Source organism: Schistocerca cancellata, chromosome 3, assembly GCF_023864275.1.
Source record: "Schistocerca cancellata isolate TAMUIC-IGC-003103 chromosome 3, iqSchCanc2.1, whole genome shotgun sequence".
Classification (NCBI taxonomy): Eukaryota; Metazoa; Arthropoda; class Insecta; order Orthoptera; family Acrididae; genus Schistocerca; species Schistocerca cancellata.
In genome coordinates, this window is record NC_064628.1 from 104975416 (window position 1) to 104993249 (window position 17834).

The 17834-nt window shown below is 36.2% G+C and overlaps 1 protein-coding gene across 1 annotated transcript in view; it reads right to left on the reverse strand.

Moving 5' to 3' along the window:
* The window catches only part of LOC126177117 (uncharacterized), a 571356-nt gene that overhangs the window by 136712 nt on the left and 416810 nt on the right, over positions 1–17834 (reverse strand). Inside the window, exon 9 of the mRNA XM_049924387.1 lies at positions 14388–14468. Within this exon, the coding sequence (XP_049780344.1) occupies positions 14388–14468 (81 nt within the window). The remainder of the gene's footprint in view (positions 1–14387; positions 14469–17834) is intronic.

Sequence of the window (17834 nt, forward strand, 5' to 3'; positions counted from 1 at the left end):
ACTTTTTATAATAAGTGTATATGTGATACTAAGTCAAATGCTTTTTGGAAATTGAGAAATATTGCATCTACCTCACTGCCTTGACCTAAGGCTTTCAGGATGTCATGTGAGAAAAGTGTGAGAAGGGTTTCACAGTGGATTCATACCATGATGGCTATCACAAGGGATAAAATTCAAATCATTCCTGATTAGCACAAATATTCTTCACAATACTACTTTACAACTATGTAGGAACTATTTTTATGATTTTTTTTTTCCTTTTGGTCTGACCACCATGGGTAAATTCTTTGAGTATTATCACATGATAATACTGATTCTGAAAAACCAAACATATAGAAAATACTATTAAGGCATTTTGACAAAGCAATGGATAAGGTACTCTACCATTGGACACTTAAAAGCACATGGCACATCTAGTGCAGGAGTCTATGAGAGTTGCTTCAGATCAGTCCATTTCAGTCCTGAAATAAACTGCTATTTGTGGTTCAGAGTAGAAATTTACACATTTCAAAAGCTGCAACTGTTACTTTATGCTATCAAAATAAAATGAAAAAAAAAAAAAAAAAAAAAGACCCTACGAAATAAATAACTTACAAAGTGTAAGGCACGTTGAAAAGTGCTTACTCACCGGTAACATGTAAGTTCATTGTAGAAAATCTTTATGAAACTGTGTACCTAAAGTAGTCAAAATACTCCACTTATGGACCTAAGCTGTTCTTACAATGTACAGCACTACACGCAGCAAAAATACTCAGAATGAGCTAAGATAATGCACTTGCCTAACAGATAATGATGTTAACAGAGGTGTTGTACAAGCTATTTCCCAATATTACACAGGCTACTGTCTATGCCAGAGTGAACAATAAATATTATCCTGCTTAAAATCTTTTGTTTACACAAGATGAATATCTATGGAGCAAAGCGTGGAACGAACTTGCACATTACCTACAAGCATGTACTTCCCAGCATGTTTATGTTTTTACCAACTGGGTACACTGTAATGATACCTCTCTTCATCTTTAAAATAGATTCTTCTCAGCTATATGGAAAAAGTGTTGTAAGTATCTTACGTTTGAAGCTATATTTGAAGTATAAAAGTGTGTATTTAATGATAGCCTCTTACAGCTCATCAAACGCTGAAATACAACGGTACTTTTACATCTGATGTTCATGTGTTGTTTTGTAGAGTTATTTTACCTTTCCATTCTTTGGGAACTTTTCTGTCTCAACAGCAATGCAACATCACATAGGCAAAAATAAATAGACTAATTTGAGAGATATAGCTAGTATCTGTTTCTACACATAATTTAAGATATGTTGAATGGTCACCACATGGTTTATAAACAAGTTATAATGATATTTCCCATGTACCAAATGTATATTATTCAACTAGCAATGGATACCAAGTAAGATGATCATCATCTTACCTTCCTAACATGAATCAATAGCAATATTCTGATGGGTTCAACTGTCTGTGTTACTAGTCTACATTTCTTAAATTTGCACAAAGAGAGATTGCCTCACCCATTCATATCTTCAGTACACATAGCTCCAAGTACAGCACACTGAAAGATATAAAAACAGATAAAAGCTCTTCTAGGTTTCAGAATGATAGGTTACTACTTCAGGGAGGAAGGAGCTTGGACAAGGCTTCCTTTTCACCCAATGTGGGTTCTGCTTAGTTTCAGTTTTGAGTTAGCTACTCCCTCCTGTCCAACTATCCCCAACAAAATGAAATTTCACTCTGTGGTTGAGCTTTCATTAATTTGAAATTTCCTGGCAGATTAAAGCTGTGTACCAAATTAAGTCTCCACCCCATGACATTTGCCTTTTGCGGATAAGTGTTCTACCAACCCAACCATCCAAGTACAACTCACGACCTGCTCTCACAGCTTTACTTCCACAAATATCCCATCTCCTACCTTCCTTGCAACAAGTCAATGAACATCTGTAGTGGCAGAAGTAAATCTGTGAGGGTGGGTTGTGAGTTGTGCTTGGATAGCTTAGTTGACTGAGCACCTTGTCCACAAAAGGTCCCAAGTTTGAGACCTAGTCCAGCTCACATTTGTAATCTGCCAATTTCTCTTCCCTCCTTGGAGAAGAAACCTATGATCCAAATGCAAAGAATTCTATTACCTATATTTATGTGATTTGGTCGGTTGTACTGGGAGCTTTGTCTCTTGAAAGTAAGCACTGTCTTCACAAATCTAAAAATATTTTAAATGGACTTTACACTTTTTACACAATTAGAAGTATTATGTACTTCTATGCCATACATCACTGTTAATGCTATCAAAAGCAATAACACATTTACACAAAATTCTCTTGATTTCAGGGTTACATAACAGTATTCTTTCTCTCTTCATTGTACTTTCTTAAGGAGCAATATTACTGACATTTGTGACCATTCAGACTAACAATATACATCTGCATCTTCATCTAGACAATTACTCTGCAGTTCACAATTAAATGCCCGAAAGAGGGTTTATCGAAACACCCTTAAGCTATTGCCGTATCATTCCATTCTCTAACATCGCGCAAGAAAAATGAACACTTAAATCTTTTCATATGAGCTCTGATTTATCTTATTTTATTGTTGTTGTTGTGGTCTTCAGTCCTGAGACTGGTTTGATGCAGCTCTCCATGCTACTCTATCCTGTGCAAGCTGCTTCATCTCCCAGTATCTACTGCAACCTACATCCTTCTGAATCTGCTTAGTGTATTCATCTCTTGGTCTCCCTCTACGATTTTTACCCTCCACACTGCCCTCCAATGCTAAATTTGTGATCCCTTGATGCCTCAAAACATGTCCTACCAACCGATCCCTTCTTCTAGTTAAGTTGTGCCACAAACTTCTCTTCTCCCCAATCCTATTCAATACCTCCTCATTAGTTACGTGATCTACCCACCTTATCTTCAGCATTCTTCTGTAGCACCACATTTCGAAAGCTTCTATTCTCTTCTTGTCCAAACTAGTTATCGTCCATGTTTCACTTCCATACATGGCTACACTCCATACAAATACTTTCAGAAACGACTTCCTGACACTTAAATCTATACTCGATGTTAACAAATTTATCTTCTTCAGAAACGCTTTCCTTGCCATTGCCAGTCTACATTTTATATCCTCTCTACTTCGACCATCATCGGTTATTTTACTCCCTAAATGGCAAAACTCCTTTACTACTTTAAGTGTCTCATTTCCTAATCTAATTCCCTCAGCATCACCCGACTTAATTCGACTGCATTCCATTATCCTCGTTTTGCTTTTGTTGATGTTCATCTTATATACTCCTTTCAAGACACTGTCCATTCCGTTCAACTGCTCTTCCAAGTCCTTTGCTGTCTCTGACAGAATTACAATGTCATCGGCGAACCTCAAAGTTTTTACTTCTTCTCCATGAATTTTAATACCTACTCCGAATTTTTCTTTTGTTTCCTTTACTGCTTGCTCAATATACAGATTGAATAACATCGGGGAGAGGCTACAACCCTGTCTTACTCCTTTCCCAACCACTGCTTCCCTTTCATGCCCCTCGACTCTTATAACTGCCATCTGGTTTCTGTACAAACTGTAAATAGCCTTTCGCTCCCTGTATTTTACCCCTGCCACCTTCAGAATTTGAAAGAGAGTATTCCAGTTAACATTGTCAAAAGCTTTCTCTAAGTCTACAAATGCTAGAAACGTAGGTTTGCCTTTTCTTAATCTTTCTTCTAAGGTAAGTCGTAAGGTCAGTATTGCCTCACGTGTTCCAACATTTCTACGGAATCCAAACTGATCTTCCCCGAGGTCGGCTTCTACCAGTTTTTCCATTCGCCTGTAAAGAATTCGCGTTAGTATTTTGCAGCTGTGACTTATTAAACTGATAGTTCGGTAATTTTCACATCTGTCAACACCTGCTTTCTTTGGGATTGGAATTATTATATTCTTCTTGAAGTCTGAGGGTATTTCGCCTGTCTCATACATCGTGCTCACCAGATGGTAGAGTTTTGTCATGACTGGCTCTCCCGAGGCCATCAGTAGTTCAAATGGAATGTTGTCTACCCCCGGGGCCTTGTTTCGACTCAGGTCTTTCAGTGCTCTGTCAAACTCTTCACGCAGTATCTTATCTCCCATTTCGTCTTCATCTACATCCTCTTCCATTTCCATAATATTGTCCTCAAGTACATCGCCCTTGTATAAACCCTCTATATACTCCTTCCACCTTTCTGCCTTCCCTTCTTTGCTTAGAACTGGGTTGCCATCTGAGCTCTTGATATTCATACAAGTGGTTCTCTTCTCTCCAAAGGTCTCTTTAATTTTCCTGTAGGCATTATCTATCTTACCCCTAGTGAGACAAGCCTCTACATCCTTACATTTGTCCTCTAGCCATCCCTGCTTAGCCATTTTGCACTTCCTGTCGATATCATTTTTGAGACGTTTGTATTCCCTTTTGCCTGCTTCATTTACTGCATTTTTATATTTTCTCCTTTCATCAATTAAATTCAATATTTCTTCTGTTACCCAAGGATTTCTATTAGCCCTCGTCTTTTTACCTACTTTATCCTCTGCTGCCTTCACTACTTCATCCCTCAGAGCTACCCATTCTTCTTCTACTGTATTTCTTTCCCCCATTCCTGTTAATTGTTCCCTTATGCTCTCCCTGAAACTCTCTACAACCTCTGGTTCTTTCAGTTTATCCATGTCCCATCTCCTTAAATTCCCACCTTTTTGCAGTTTCTTTAGTTTCAATCTGCAGTTCATAACCAATAGATTGTGATCAGAATCCACATCTGCCCCAGGAAATGTCTTACAATTTAAAACCTGGTTCCTAAATCTCTGTCTTACCATTATATAATCTATCTGATACCTTTTAGTATCTCCAGGATTCTTCCAGGTATACAACCTTCTTTTATGATTCTTGAACCAAGTGTTGGCTATGATTAAGTTATGCTCTGTGCAAAATTCTACAAGGCGGCTTCCTCTTTCAATTCTTCCCCCCAATCCATATTCACCTACTGTGTTTCCTTCTCTCCCTTTTCCTACTGACGAATTCCAGTCACCCATGACTATTAAATTTTTGTCTCCCTTCACTTCCTGAATAATTTCTTTTATCTCGTCATACATTTCATCTATTTCTTCATCATCTGCAGAGGTAGTTGGCATATAAACTTGTACGACTGTAGTAGGCATGGGCTTTGTGTCTATCTTGGCCACAATAATGCGTTCACTATGCTGTTTGTAGTAGCTAACCCGCACTCCTATTTTTTTATTCATTATTAAACCTACTCCTGCATTACCCCTATTTGATTTTGTGTTTATAACCCTGTATTCACCAGACCAAAAGTCTTGTTCCTCCTGCCACCGAACTTCACTAATTCCCACTATATCTAACGTTAACCTATCCATTTCCCTTTTTAAATTTTCTAACCTACCTGCCCGATTAAGGGATCTGACATTCCACGCTCCGATCCGTAGAACGCCAGTTTTCTTTCTCCTGATAACGACGTCCTCCTGAGTAGTCCCCGCCCGGAGATCCGAATGGGGGACTATTTTACCTCCGGAATATTTTACCCAAGAGGACGTCATCATCATTTTATTTTATTATGATGATCATTTCTTCCTGTGTAGATAGGCGCTAACAAAATATTTTAACACTCTGAGGAGGAAGTTTGTGATTGACACTTCATGAAAAGTGTCTTACTGCAGCAAAAAACACCTTCATTTTAATGACTGCCATCACCCCAATTTGTGTATCATATCCGTAATACTCTCTCCCTTATTTCACAATAATACAAAATGGCTACCCTTCTTTGAACTTTTTCAGTGTCCTCTGTCAGTCTTATCTGATGTGGCTCCCACACAACACTACAATACTCCAGAAGGGGTTGGACAAATGTAGTGTAAGCAGTCTCTCTAGTAGACCTGCTACATTTTCTAAGTGTTCTGCCAATAAATCATAATCTTTGGCTTGCATTCCCCCACAACATTATCTATGTGATCATTCCAATTGAAGTTATTCATAATTGTAACCCATTAATATTACTTGAGTTTACAGCCTTTAGATTTGCGTGATTTACCATATAACTGAAATTTAGCAGAACTTTTTTAGTGCTCGTGTGGATGAGTTCACACTTTTCATTATTTAGTGTCAATTGCCACTTTTTGCACAATACACATATCTTGTCTGAATCATTTTGCAATTTGTTTTGATCATCTCATGACTTTACATGATGGCAAATGACTGCATCATCTGCAAACAATCTAAGAAGGCAGCTCAGATAGTCTCCTAGAATGTTTACGTAGGTTAGGAACAACTTAGGGCCTATAACACTTCCATGGGGAATGCCAGATCTGTTTTACTCAATGATTTTCTGTCAATTATTCGAATTGTGGGTTTTCTGACACGAAAGCCTTCTGGAAATCTACAAATATGGAGTCAATTTGATACCCCCTGTTGATAGCACTCATTACTTTGTGAGAATGCAGAGATAGCTGTGTTTCACGAGAACAATATTTTCTGAACCCATGTTGGCTATTTGTCAATGAATCGTTTTCTTCATAGAGATACATATTGCCTACAGGTGGAAATACATGCTCAAAGAGAATGAAAGCCTAACCAAGGACAGTTTTTGTGAAAACAGGGCAATGAAACAATCTGTCCTAAATTCAAATCATTCAATAACCAATATTAAAATCAGTAACAGCTTTTTCTTCATAATACACAAAGTTCTTCAATAAAATATTAATTTCTGTTGTTGTTCTTAGTGTGAGTTTTAATATCTTTTTAACAGAGATTACTCTACACCTTCTGAATACTGAAGTTAGTTTTGGTCATTATATATGTTTGTTGTTTGACGTTTCATTACAACTTACCAGAAATTCTCCTTATTGCATCCATCTACCTTCCCTACCACGTCATTACAATTTCGTATCTTTGTCTCTAGACAAGACTGTTTCAAACTACAAAAGCTTGAACTCTTAGGAACTTGTCGTATTTGCATATGCTACAATAGTCCATTTAATACTATCATGTGTAGGGAGTTCAACTATCTGCAACATACTTTGAACATGAATCAGATAAATAAAGCAACAGGTCTATTTACCAAGTGGTAATACACACACACACACACACACACACACACACACACACACACACACACACACACTTAGAGGTGGGATGAAAGTTCAGTGAAACAAGAATAGGAGAGGAAATTAACAGAGGTCTCTTGGAATGACATCTGCAGTGATTTGGAGAAGCGGGAAGACCTAAATTAGAAGGTAACAAAAGGAAGGATTGAGCAAAATTAAATTTTCCAAGGAGCACACCGAAGTTATCAACAATGCTTCGTCCATCCAGGTGCAATAGAAAAGACGTTCCATGAACATGACAAATTAGAAGCATAAGCACAATCAGTTCAGAAACAAGGGAAGGAATGAAGAAAAAACTGGAAGCTGAAGAATAATTGAGACAAACATGGTCAGAAACAATGAAAAAGGAATAAGAGAAGATCAGGCAGAAGAAAAAAATTAAGGGTATACGGAACGCCCTATGCTTACAATGTTAAATTGAGCTAAAAGCTGGGAACATTTTCTCATTTGTTATTTGGACGATACTCTTGATTTTTTCACAGAACACAGAGATATGTTCTGCTTTTATGCTGAATTATTAATTTTGGAAAAATAATGTATAGTTTTTCAGATATTTTATTTTTTGTAAATGTTAAAAAAGTTCTACATTGTGACAAGTATTTTAAAATTTACATCCGTTAATACAAAATAATTCCACATATCTTTTAATTCAGATATATTAGAAGGTCTTAAGGAACAACTACAGAAAATTTCATCTTTTTACTATAAATAGGCCCTGAGAAAATGTACCTTACACACAAAAAAAAACTAAAGTTACGGGAAATTAACTTCAAAGTTTTTACTTCAGTACAAGCCTGCTCCATAGCTTGTATCATCAGAATCGTCCGACAGCTTCCTCTTGATGGCTCTGCTATGCTGTCTAGCCATCTTTGAATATACTTTTATGGCATTATCTGAAGACCTGATCCGTTCCTTGTCTAAACAAAGCATAGCTGCGGCAGTTCTTAGTCCTACACAGAGCCCCAACTTCTGCAGAACTTTGCACTTTGTTATATTGCCCTGATTGAATGATGAAACTTCATCATAAACGCCAAAGTGAATTGTGTTTATACCCACAAACACAGTTTTACGTAGTCTATTCCATATCACATGGTTCACACACTCATTTGGATTTTGAGTCCGGCCATGAAGACATTTCTTTAGTAGACTAATATCTGCGAGGTCTCGGAATATTGGTTTTATTTCATCCATTATGGCAGGTGGCAGGTGATGAGGGTGATTGTATTGTTTCTTAGTTACCTTGCCTCTGTTGTACTTGCACCAACTATCGTCTCCTTTTGGACATAGCCCATGTTGGGGATTCTCATTGTTTGAAGCTGTATGAAAAAACAGAGTCCAGACTGCTCTTCTCATTAATTCTGCATCTGATGTATTCCGTCTTATTGCTAGATCATAGCACTTCTGAATATGATCTATTGTAGCATCTGTCAGTCTATTTTTCCCATCTAAAGTTTTTCCATCGCTAAATTTCTTGCCTTTCATGCTAGCCTTGAGCCGTCGAAGTCTTGATCCCATCCTTTTCTGAACATGGCCAACACACTCCAGTTTGGAAATTTTCACATCATTACCATAGGGTCTCAGTTCCTCAATTTCTTTGAAAGCCTTTGAGTCACCATCTCCAAGATAATTTATGTATCTAACGTTGTACCATTTTACTGAGCATTGATAAATACTTCTTACACCAGCAACTTCCATACCACCACTTGACCCATGGTAATTTGCCATGCACTCTTCTTCATGTTTAGTTTTCATTTTCTCCTTGCATCTGCAATGCCTGGAAAGAATTGCCACATCAACTACCTTACCAGTGTTCACATTTGTAGCTGTTACTACACCATTCAGAGATGTGTGGCCTCTCTTCTGCCAGCTTCCATCAAAAGCTATGGACAAGTCTCTGCTATTATTATTTTCAACAACTGCTTCCTCAACAGCATCTTTCGTGTTTTCCTGTGCCACATCTTCTACAGCAGAGCCTATTGCAATTATGTGTTTGTTAAATTTTGAAGGTGGAGGATGGAGGTTCAGCACACCACACAACATGGCACCTGCAGCCCTGCCCTTTCCTATACACCGTAATCCATAAACCAGTCTAATGTTTATATCGTATAGTTTACCTGTATCTGCAGTAACATGTGAGGAATTGAAGAAAGTAACACTGTGTTTGCAGTAACTGCACATCAACTCTAATTCACAAGCAAGTTCTACATGTAAGTTTGTTTTCAATGAAACACCACATTTTCCACATTGTTTGCAGCACATATTGTTCTCCAAAATGTCTGATAATAAAGAGACGTTAATTACCTCATATTTTGTAGTCCCAGCATTTAGTTTCTTGTATTCTTCTTCAATTCCAGCTAGTTTTCTTCTTGAAGCACTTTCCGGTGTAGTGGCAGCAGCATCACTCAATGTATCACTACCAGTGTTGAGGTTAGTCTCTACTGGGACATCAGATATTGATGAAGATGAATCAGACGAATTTTTAGTACACTTTACTTTCTTGCGCCAATGTACACGCTTTCTAAGTACCTTCAGACTAGGTCTTGGCATGTTGAAGGAAAGAAAACTCAATGACTTCTCCACATACGACTTTCACAACAATGACATGGATGTAGTCACAAAGGAAACAATACAAATGGTGCAGAATCTATTGTCAACTGTCTAGCAGTGTAGCCAACAGAAAAGCTAACTCTCTTGTGCTCAATTATATCTCTGGCAAGGCTGTCTATATCAGGTATATTTCGCATCTCATATACAAGGTGCGGAACATCGTGTGTCGAAATTATTTTAAAAAATTATTTAAAATAGTTCTATTCACTTCATCCAAATATTTTATACATGGTATTAAACGGGAAAGTCTAAATTTTTCGAAAATGCATTTACCCAAAAATCGATTTTTTCATCGAAAAACTCATTCCATATACCCTTAAGGAAATATAAACAATCATGGGAACAGAAAGACAAAAAAAGGCCCTAAACATTGTAAACTGAATAAGAGTGTTTTAATGAGGAAAAATAAATGTTGTCATCATCTTCAGTCAGGTTTGAAACAGCTTCCACACTTATCTATTATAAGACAGTATTTTCGTATGCATTCAAGTCTAGTCAAGCCTTGGTGTCCCTCTACAATTTTTACACCCTACACTTCCCTTCAATATCATATTGATGTCTCAGAGCATTATGTACTATCAGCCTGTCTCCTCTTGCGATGTTCACCCGCTTTATTTCTTCGTTGATAGTCCTCGGTGTTGATGTACTGCATTGTTATACTGGCTGAAAACTGGGGTGTGTAAGTTCAACACTGACTACTGTAAATGATGTAGCTAACAGCTGTACAGTTGCATTTCACAGTTCTTTACTTCCAGTTCACAACCCCCAATATTACACATTATATGGGCAGTTCATTATTGGTTAACTTTTGATAAGCCTCATTAATAGTTGGCAGGCAAACATCAGCAAACTGCTACAATAATTTGCTGTTGAACGTCTATAAGCAGTAAATACCTAATCACACATTCACTGTTTCTCAAATAAATTGAACAGACACTGTCATTGTTTTAACACATGACCTATTTATCTTGCACTAATTCCACTGTTCAGTTAACGCATTACTATAACCGATACAAACTTCCCATCTGAAAATTGGCCGTGGTCTGTCTTGGGACCGAAAATCTGTCCTTTATATATCCTAGGCAGTGAAACTATACATTTTTTGATGTTTAAGATACAGAAATTACAATTAAAACCTACCTCAATCGATTAACTAAGTACATGGAAAAATTCTCTCTTTTTAACAGTTTCTTCTACCACAAAGGTTAGGCCAAATTATTTGTTTAAATAATGAAATTAACAGATACATTTATACAAACAAAGCTCTTGACAAATCTGGTAATTATTTTGGAATTAAATAAGGGCTGGCTTTGCCAACACGTTTCTGAATAGAGCCAAATAAATACATAAAGAATCCTCATAGTTCTCTTTCAAATGTTTATAATTAGTATAGAATTTATATATGTTTATAGGTCAACAACAGAATATAAGCCATCAAACAATTACTGATTTCACCCTATAACAAGAGATATTAACTACGAATAGTCAAAATAAATTAGGAAATTGATTACATACACAAAACTAAGCCCAAAATTAGATCTGGTGCTATATTACTTAAGAATACACATGTATGTTATTGGTAGTTAGGCAAAAATGAAAGTAAAATGAATTTAAGGAGGCAGATGGCAAAACAAGAGAGGAAGTAAAAATATCCCAGCTTGTTTAGTTACATTCTTTTGGTCATCCTGTGCCACAAATTTCTTTTCTTCCTAATTCTATCCAGTACCTCCTCACTAGTCATCTGATTTAACAATGTTATCTTCAGGGTTATTCTGTAGTGCACATTTCATAAGCTTCTATTCTCTTCTTGTCTGAACTGTTTGCTAATCCTAGTTTCACTTCTGTACAGAGCCATACTCCAGACAAATACCTCCAGAAAATACTTCACTTAAATTTATATTCAATATTAACAAATTTCTATTTTTCTAGAAAGCTTTTCTTACTATTGCAAGTCTTCCTTATATGTACTCACACTTCAAACATCAGAAATATACTGTAAGGAAAAAAATTAGGACTCAATGACACAGCTTGGCGTGGGAAACGTAATTTCATCCCCCCCCCCCCCTACTTTTTTCCATCTCTTTCTGTCCCTGATAGTATCTTTTGACTCCATAATGCTCAGATTCTGTCATCTTATAGTTTTCTTATTTAACTTGTCATTTTTTTAGACAGTCCTCAGTTTACGTGTTGAGATAATTAACAAAAGAGAGACAATGCACATTAATACAAAACACACAAAGCAAACAGAGCAGTGCAACTCTCACATTTCTCCACACATTAAAGATGCAGTAACCACACACATAGAAAATAATAATACACTACAACACAGGTTAAAAAAGCTATCATGCAACAAAAATGGCAAGGAAGCACAACTTGGAAAGGATGCTACCACCTCTGTTTTCCTATAAAATTGCCAAAATGTAAGAATCAACAGCAATATTTGTTATCTTTAACTGATCTTTAGAAGCAAAAGCAGTGATCTTCCACGAGTATGTTACTCAGTGATGGAGTTTATTTTTAAAATTAATACTATTACTAAACAGCAGCTCAAATATGGGTTGTATTATCACTGACTATCAGTCAGAACAAACACTGAACAGTTCTTATTAAGTTTCTGCTACGCATTGAAAAATAAATAACAAAAGAACACTGGAATAAAAAAGTAGCTGAGTGTAGCTTTAGTTGATGTGATGAGATTCTCATAAATTTAAAAAGTAATGAAAGAAAACAATTGGGATAAGTCTCAGAGGTAAAATGATTAATAGTGTTGTAGAAGCTATGAGCACATTAACCAAATTATAAATTCTGCCAAACAGTAGTAGGGTATTATGTTAGGAGCTTGAAAGGATAGTGCTGTTTGCATTTGTTAAGTGTTAGTGTGTCTCTTGTTCTTATCTCACATATCGATGAGATGATCATTCCTACCTCTCTGTATACTGTATACAGGTTTAACAGTATTACCTCATTGTCATATCACTCTATTCATGATTATTGTGTCAAACAGAAAATCATTTTATTACATGACAATGGTAATACATACAAGATAAAACAGTCTGCGGGTTAAAGCATTTTTCACAGTCCTCGTTGCAGTTCAGATTCTGAAATTTTGTTTGTGTTGCTTCAAGAAGAACTTTGAAGTATTTTTGCTGGTCTCGTCAGATTATATCAGTAACCATTACTACAATACTCATATGAAATTTAGTTACATTAATAAGAAAAATATAGCACAGAGCTGAATTTCCTGAGAATTTATGGGCAACTATACTAATATACAGACTTCAGAGAACATTCTATGAATATTTACAACTCTGTTAGGACTTGTTAAGACTGCTGAAGAGAAATTCCTGTCTCTCACCTAGTTTGGAAATGTTCTTCATTTACAGAGCAGATTTCATCATCCATACCAACTTCATGTAGTGCATGATGTCCAATCAATGTCTGACTTATGACACAGTTACATTACAGTCATGACATTTAGTTTTGTTGCCCATACTGTAAGGAATAAATGTCTAAAAAAAAAAAATAATAATAATGTTCACTTTGTCTTGCAATAATTATGTATTTGAACTTTGGGTTTATGTTCCACAATACAGTTCTGAACTAATATTCTAGAAAACGACATATGAAAATGTACATTATAATCAGTACAAAATATATTTACTGTGACTCAGATTATGTAATAGTGTCCAAGCAATTTCTATACTGAACTCAGATATGATTTCTGATGACTGTCTGTACTATAAGTAACAAAAGGGTAATTTTCCCATTATGTGGACTGGTGTTAAGGCTACATCCAGTTACAGTACCGCAGTGTGGAAAAAAGCAACATAGAAAATTAAATGGAATTGAACATTTCTCAGGTTTTTAGTAATGTAACACTGACGCAACTAACCGGACAATATTAGTTACCCATCCAGAGCTGCTTTTATGTTATGGGCGATGTCACCCTCACCATTTTTAAGAGGCTCTACACAGTAACAAAATGTGTGTGTGTGTGTGTGTGTGTGTGTGTGTGTGTGTGTGTGTGTGTGTGTGTGTGTGTGTGTGTGTGTGTTTTGGAAATCGGGTAGGTAGGGAGGAAAGTCGAGGTCAGACATGAGAGAGAAAATATGCAAACTTATGCACACTTTTGTAATCATATCCAAATATTTATTTAAAAAAAGACATCACAAGGTTATAAAATATGTTCAGGGAGTTTATTCATGGTCTGATTCTAGTTATTCTGAAAATCCATGCGACTAAAACATTAAATAATTATCCAATTTTCGTCATTGTGTCACCACATACTTAACAAAATATCAGCCAACAGCTGCACTCAGCAACGATAAGGTATTCTAAAATGAAATCTGAAATGGTTGAAGAGCAAATGATGTTCCAGTTATATTTTAAGGAATGTATGTAAAATGAAACTGTAAATGGAGGAATATAGTGCTGCTATTACACCCTGTGCAGACTTGGTGCCAGCAGGTACATTCATACAAGGGATAAATGAGATGCTGCTTAATAGTCTTGTTATGGATAGGAGTGTTGCACTACTACATCCTGGGCAGAAAATAATTGTTCTGGCAAAATTTCTGGAAGTAAAAGAATTTGAAAAAGTGAAGACCACTGCTTTGCACAATAGTAGATTGTGGCAAGGTGCTGTTACCCTGAGATGGTCCCAGTGAGCATCCAAGAGGTTGTTGGAAGAACGGTGGTTCACTCTCGCCAGCAGGTTCCTGTGGCATTCCTTACAACATAACAGAGGTGCAGTGACACACAAACACATATGCAGATGAGATGAGATGTGCACGTGCACAGGCACACACCATAATTTCTGTTGAAATGGTTAACAATGGCATTTAGGTCTTCCACTTTGAGAGTAAAATTTTATATGTAAATGCTGATGAGAACTACACAGGAAAAATAGCAACAAAACTAGAACTCTGTTGTTCTCAATACTTAATAACTCAGTTCTTTTACTGCCAACAAGTTTTTACTTGTTATTACTGTACCTTACCTATATGTTTGATTTATGATATAAGTGTAGAGAATGTGTGTCTCAACCATTCTCATAAATCCCTACAGAAAATCATATAGCAGGGGGAGATAAGTACAGTTATCAGGCACACAGGTAAGTACTCAATGGGACTAGCAACACTGAAAATGAGGTAATGGATAATGCAAACTGCTACTGACTTCTTCAGTTCTGTTCTCATGGCTGACACGTTACATAAATGATATATGCTTCCCTTTACTTGGAGAAGTTGAAATTTTCTAGTCTAATGACACACAGAACAATCATCACATGATGAAATGTGCTTAAAAGTATTTTGATAATAGTTTTTTAAATATCCCTAAATCAAAGCAAACATCTTCCATTTTCTCAAACAAATCAGTTGCACTATCAGGCTCTGATTGTTAATGAATGATGTTGTTGGTCATGAAGGGAATTCTCAAGTTTGGTTTCCCCATCAAACTTATGAGCTGATCCTATCACTTTCACCATGCTGCAAAGTGTCTTAGTAATTCACTACTATATTTCTTCAGTGTTTCTTATCCATGAATTTTTCTTTGTCTTATGTGGAAACTGTGTCCTTGTAAGTTTTCAGCTGTCTTAAATTTATTGTTTACTACATTGTAAACAGATATTTGTCACACATGCAGTTTCACATTTGACTATGACACTATAAACATCATAACCAATTGCAAATAAACTTTCATTACTCAGTACAGTCACACTGTTCCACTTCCTCTTACAAGATAACAGAGCAATAATGTCATATTCATAGATGTTCAATGTTTTTTTACCATAGAAAATCCTGAAGCATTTGTGACACCTAGACAAAATACTTTCTTATATTATTATTCCCCTCAAATTAAAATTTAATTTGTATTGTAATTAAGACTCTTGGCTTAATTTATTTTATACAGTTCATCTAACAATATACAGCACTCCTTAGTAGCAATTGCTATGTCGATATTCTAGAACAAATAATATTAGCAGTACACCACTCGTAAGACTAAATGAATGATTTCATCTTATTTCCTTCATGTACAGCAGTAATGACCATCACAAAATAGCATTTTTTATTGTGTATCTTTGCTTTGTCCAAAAATGGAATATTACTGCTCCAGGAGAGCACAGCAATTTGCTCTTCTACAGCAAATTGTTAAATTAAAATTAACAGATTTCTGTAGCTTCATGGCTCCTTGCTGTTCTTTCATATCTCGGGACTTGAGTAATTATGATTCATGACTGTACTGTGTAAGACAAAAATTCTCTGCCACAGTATCTATCACTTCATATCAGTGTCCGCCGCGGTAGCTGAGTAGTCAGCGTGACAGACTGTCAATCTTAAGGGCCCGGGTTCGATTCCCGGCTGGGTCGGAGATTTTCTCCGCTCAGGGACTGGGTGTTGTGTTGTCCTAATCATCATCATTTCATCCCCATCGACGCGCAGGTCGCCGAAGTGGCGTCAAATCGAAAGACCTGCACCAGGCGAACGGTCTACCCGACGGGAGGCCCTAGCCACACGACATTTCCATTTTACTTCATATCAGTTTGCTAGCAAAAATGTGGGTACACAAGCCATGGGTATATAATTCATACTGCATCTAATTGTACTCAGTAGGTTCTTTGTCTTCACTTTCTGGCGCAGTGTCACTACATGGCAATATTTGACAAAATTCACTTGCATTACTAGTACCTAAGAGTCTGATTTTTTAATGTATCGTCATCTAATATCAAAAAGATTCCATTTGATATATTAAAGCAACACAAATGTATCATTTATCTTAGACAACTTTTCTTTGCTCAACCATTGATTTCTATTAGAAATAAACACATAGGAACAAAAAATGATGGATAAGGGATCACAATCCTTCAACATTATTGTTTCATTTACTGAGAGTTCATTCAGAAAACAGAAGCTGGAAAGTGTAACTCTTCCAACAGTTAAAAAGAACAAGTAACAACAGTCTTCCAGTTTTGATCATTACCATTATTTACAATTGGTAAATAGTGTGCCATATTTACTCCTAAAGCACTCTCAAAGAGGAAAATTTGGTTATGAATGACTACTTTTTCTGGATTCACTCACTACGAAAGGAGAATAAAGTTACTCAGTCAGTCAGTATCTCTCTCTCTCTCTCTCTCTCTCTCTCTCTCTCTCTCTCTCTCTCTCTCTCATCCAACACACAAATTTATATAAATAAAAGTATTACTAAATTTTCAATCCAGAAAAATTATTTATATGGATCAGAATGTTTATTAACACACAACAAATATGACATATAGCCAATGTTATAATTTTGTGGTTCATGCACACAGACTGAACACAGTGCTTGTATTAACACTGAGACAGAGAAATAAAACATCCAACGAAAAATGAACAGCTTTTACCACTGATCATAATCAACAGTTAAAGAAGCAAATAGATCAAATTCACATTCACCTCTCTATACATGTTCCCCAACTCCTTCCCTTGCTGTCTCTACACACAATTTGAAGTAGCTCTGCATCTTTTGTCCTTGTAGTGGACTTTTTGCATCGCTTAATAATGTTGAACATTGCTAAGCTGTGCAACTCGAGGCCAGTTTTTAGGAAGTGTAATATGATAATGAAGTGATATTTTGTAAGTTTATATAATTTCAAGGAGTTATTCTATGAACTCCATTCAAGTTTGTCCTCATTTTGTGCAGCTCACTGAAGTGTTTGGCAAAAGTTACAGGAAATTGTACCTCCCCTCCTTCAACTCAACAATGACTGAGATACAGTGATAAAATGGGGAAAATGTTCTTACTAAACATATATGGACAAATGCATGCATATGGAGCAAAGAGGTAACATAAACATGCTGTAACAGGAAAAAATTAAACAATATAATTTCTGAAAACATTTTTGTATAATTAATATAATCAGACCATCTAAGACACCCAGCTCCAAGTACACAGAATAGTTGTATCTTGTACCAATCAATTTTACGTTGCCATACAGTGATCATCACATTCAAAGTTGATCACAGTTTCAACAGTTCCAGATTGTCTATATTTGAAACATAAATTTAAATGGATTACACTTAGAGTGAGATACATCTGTGTATCTGACCCACAG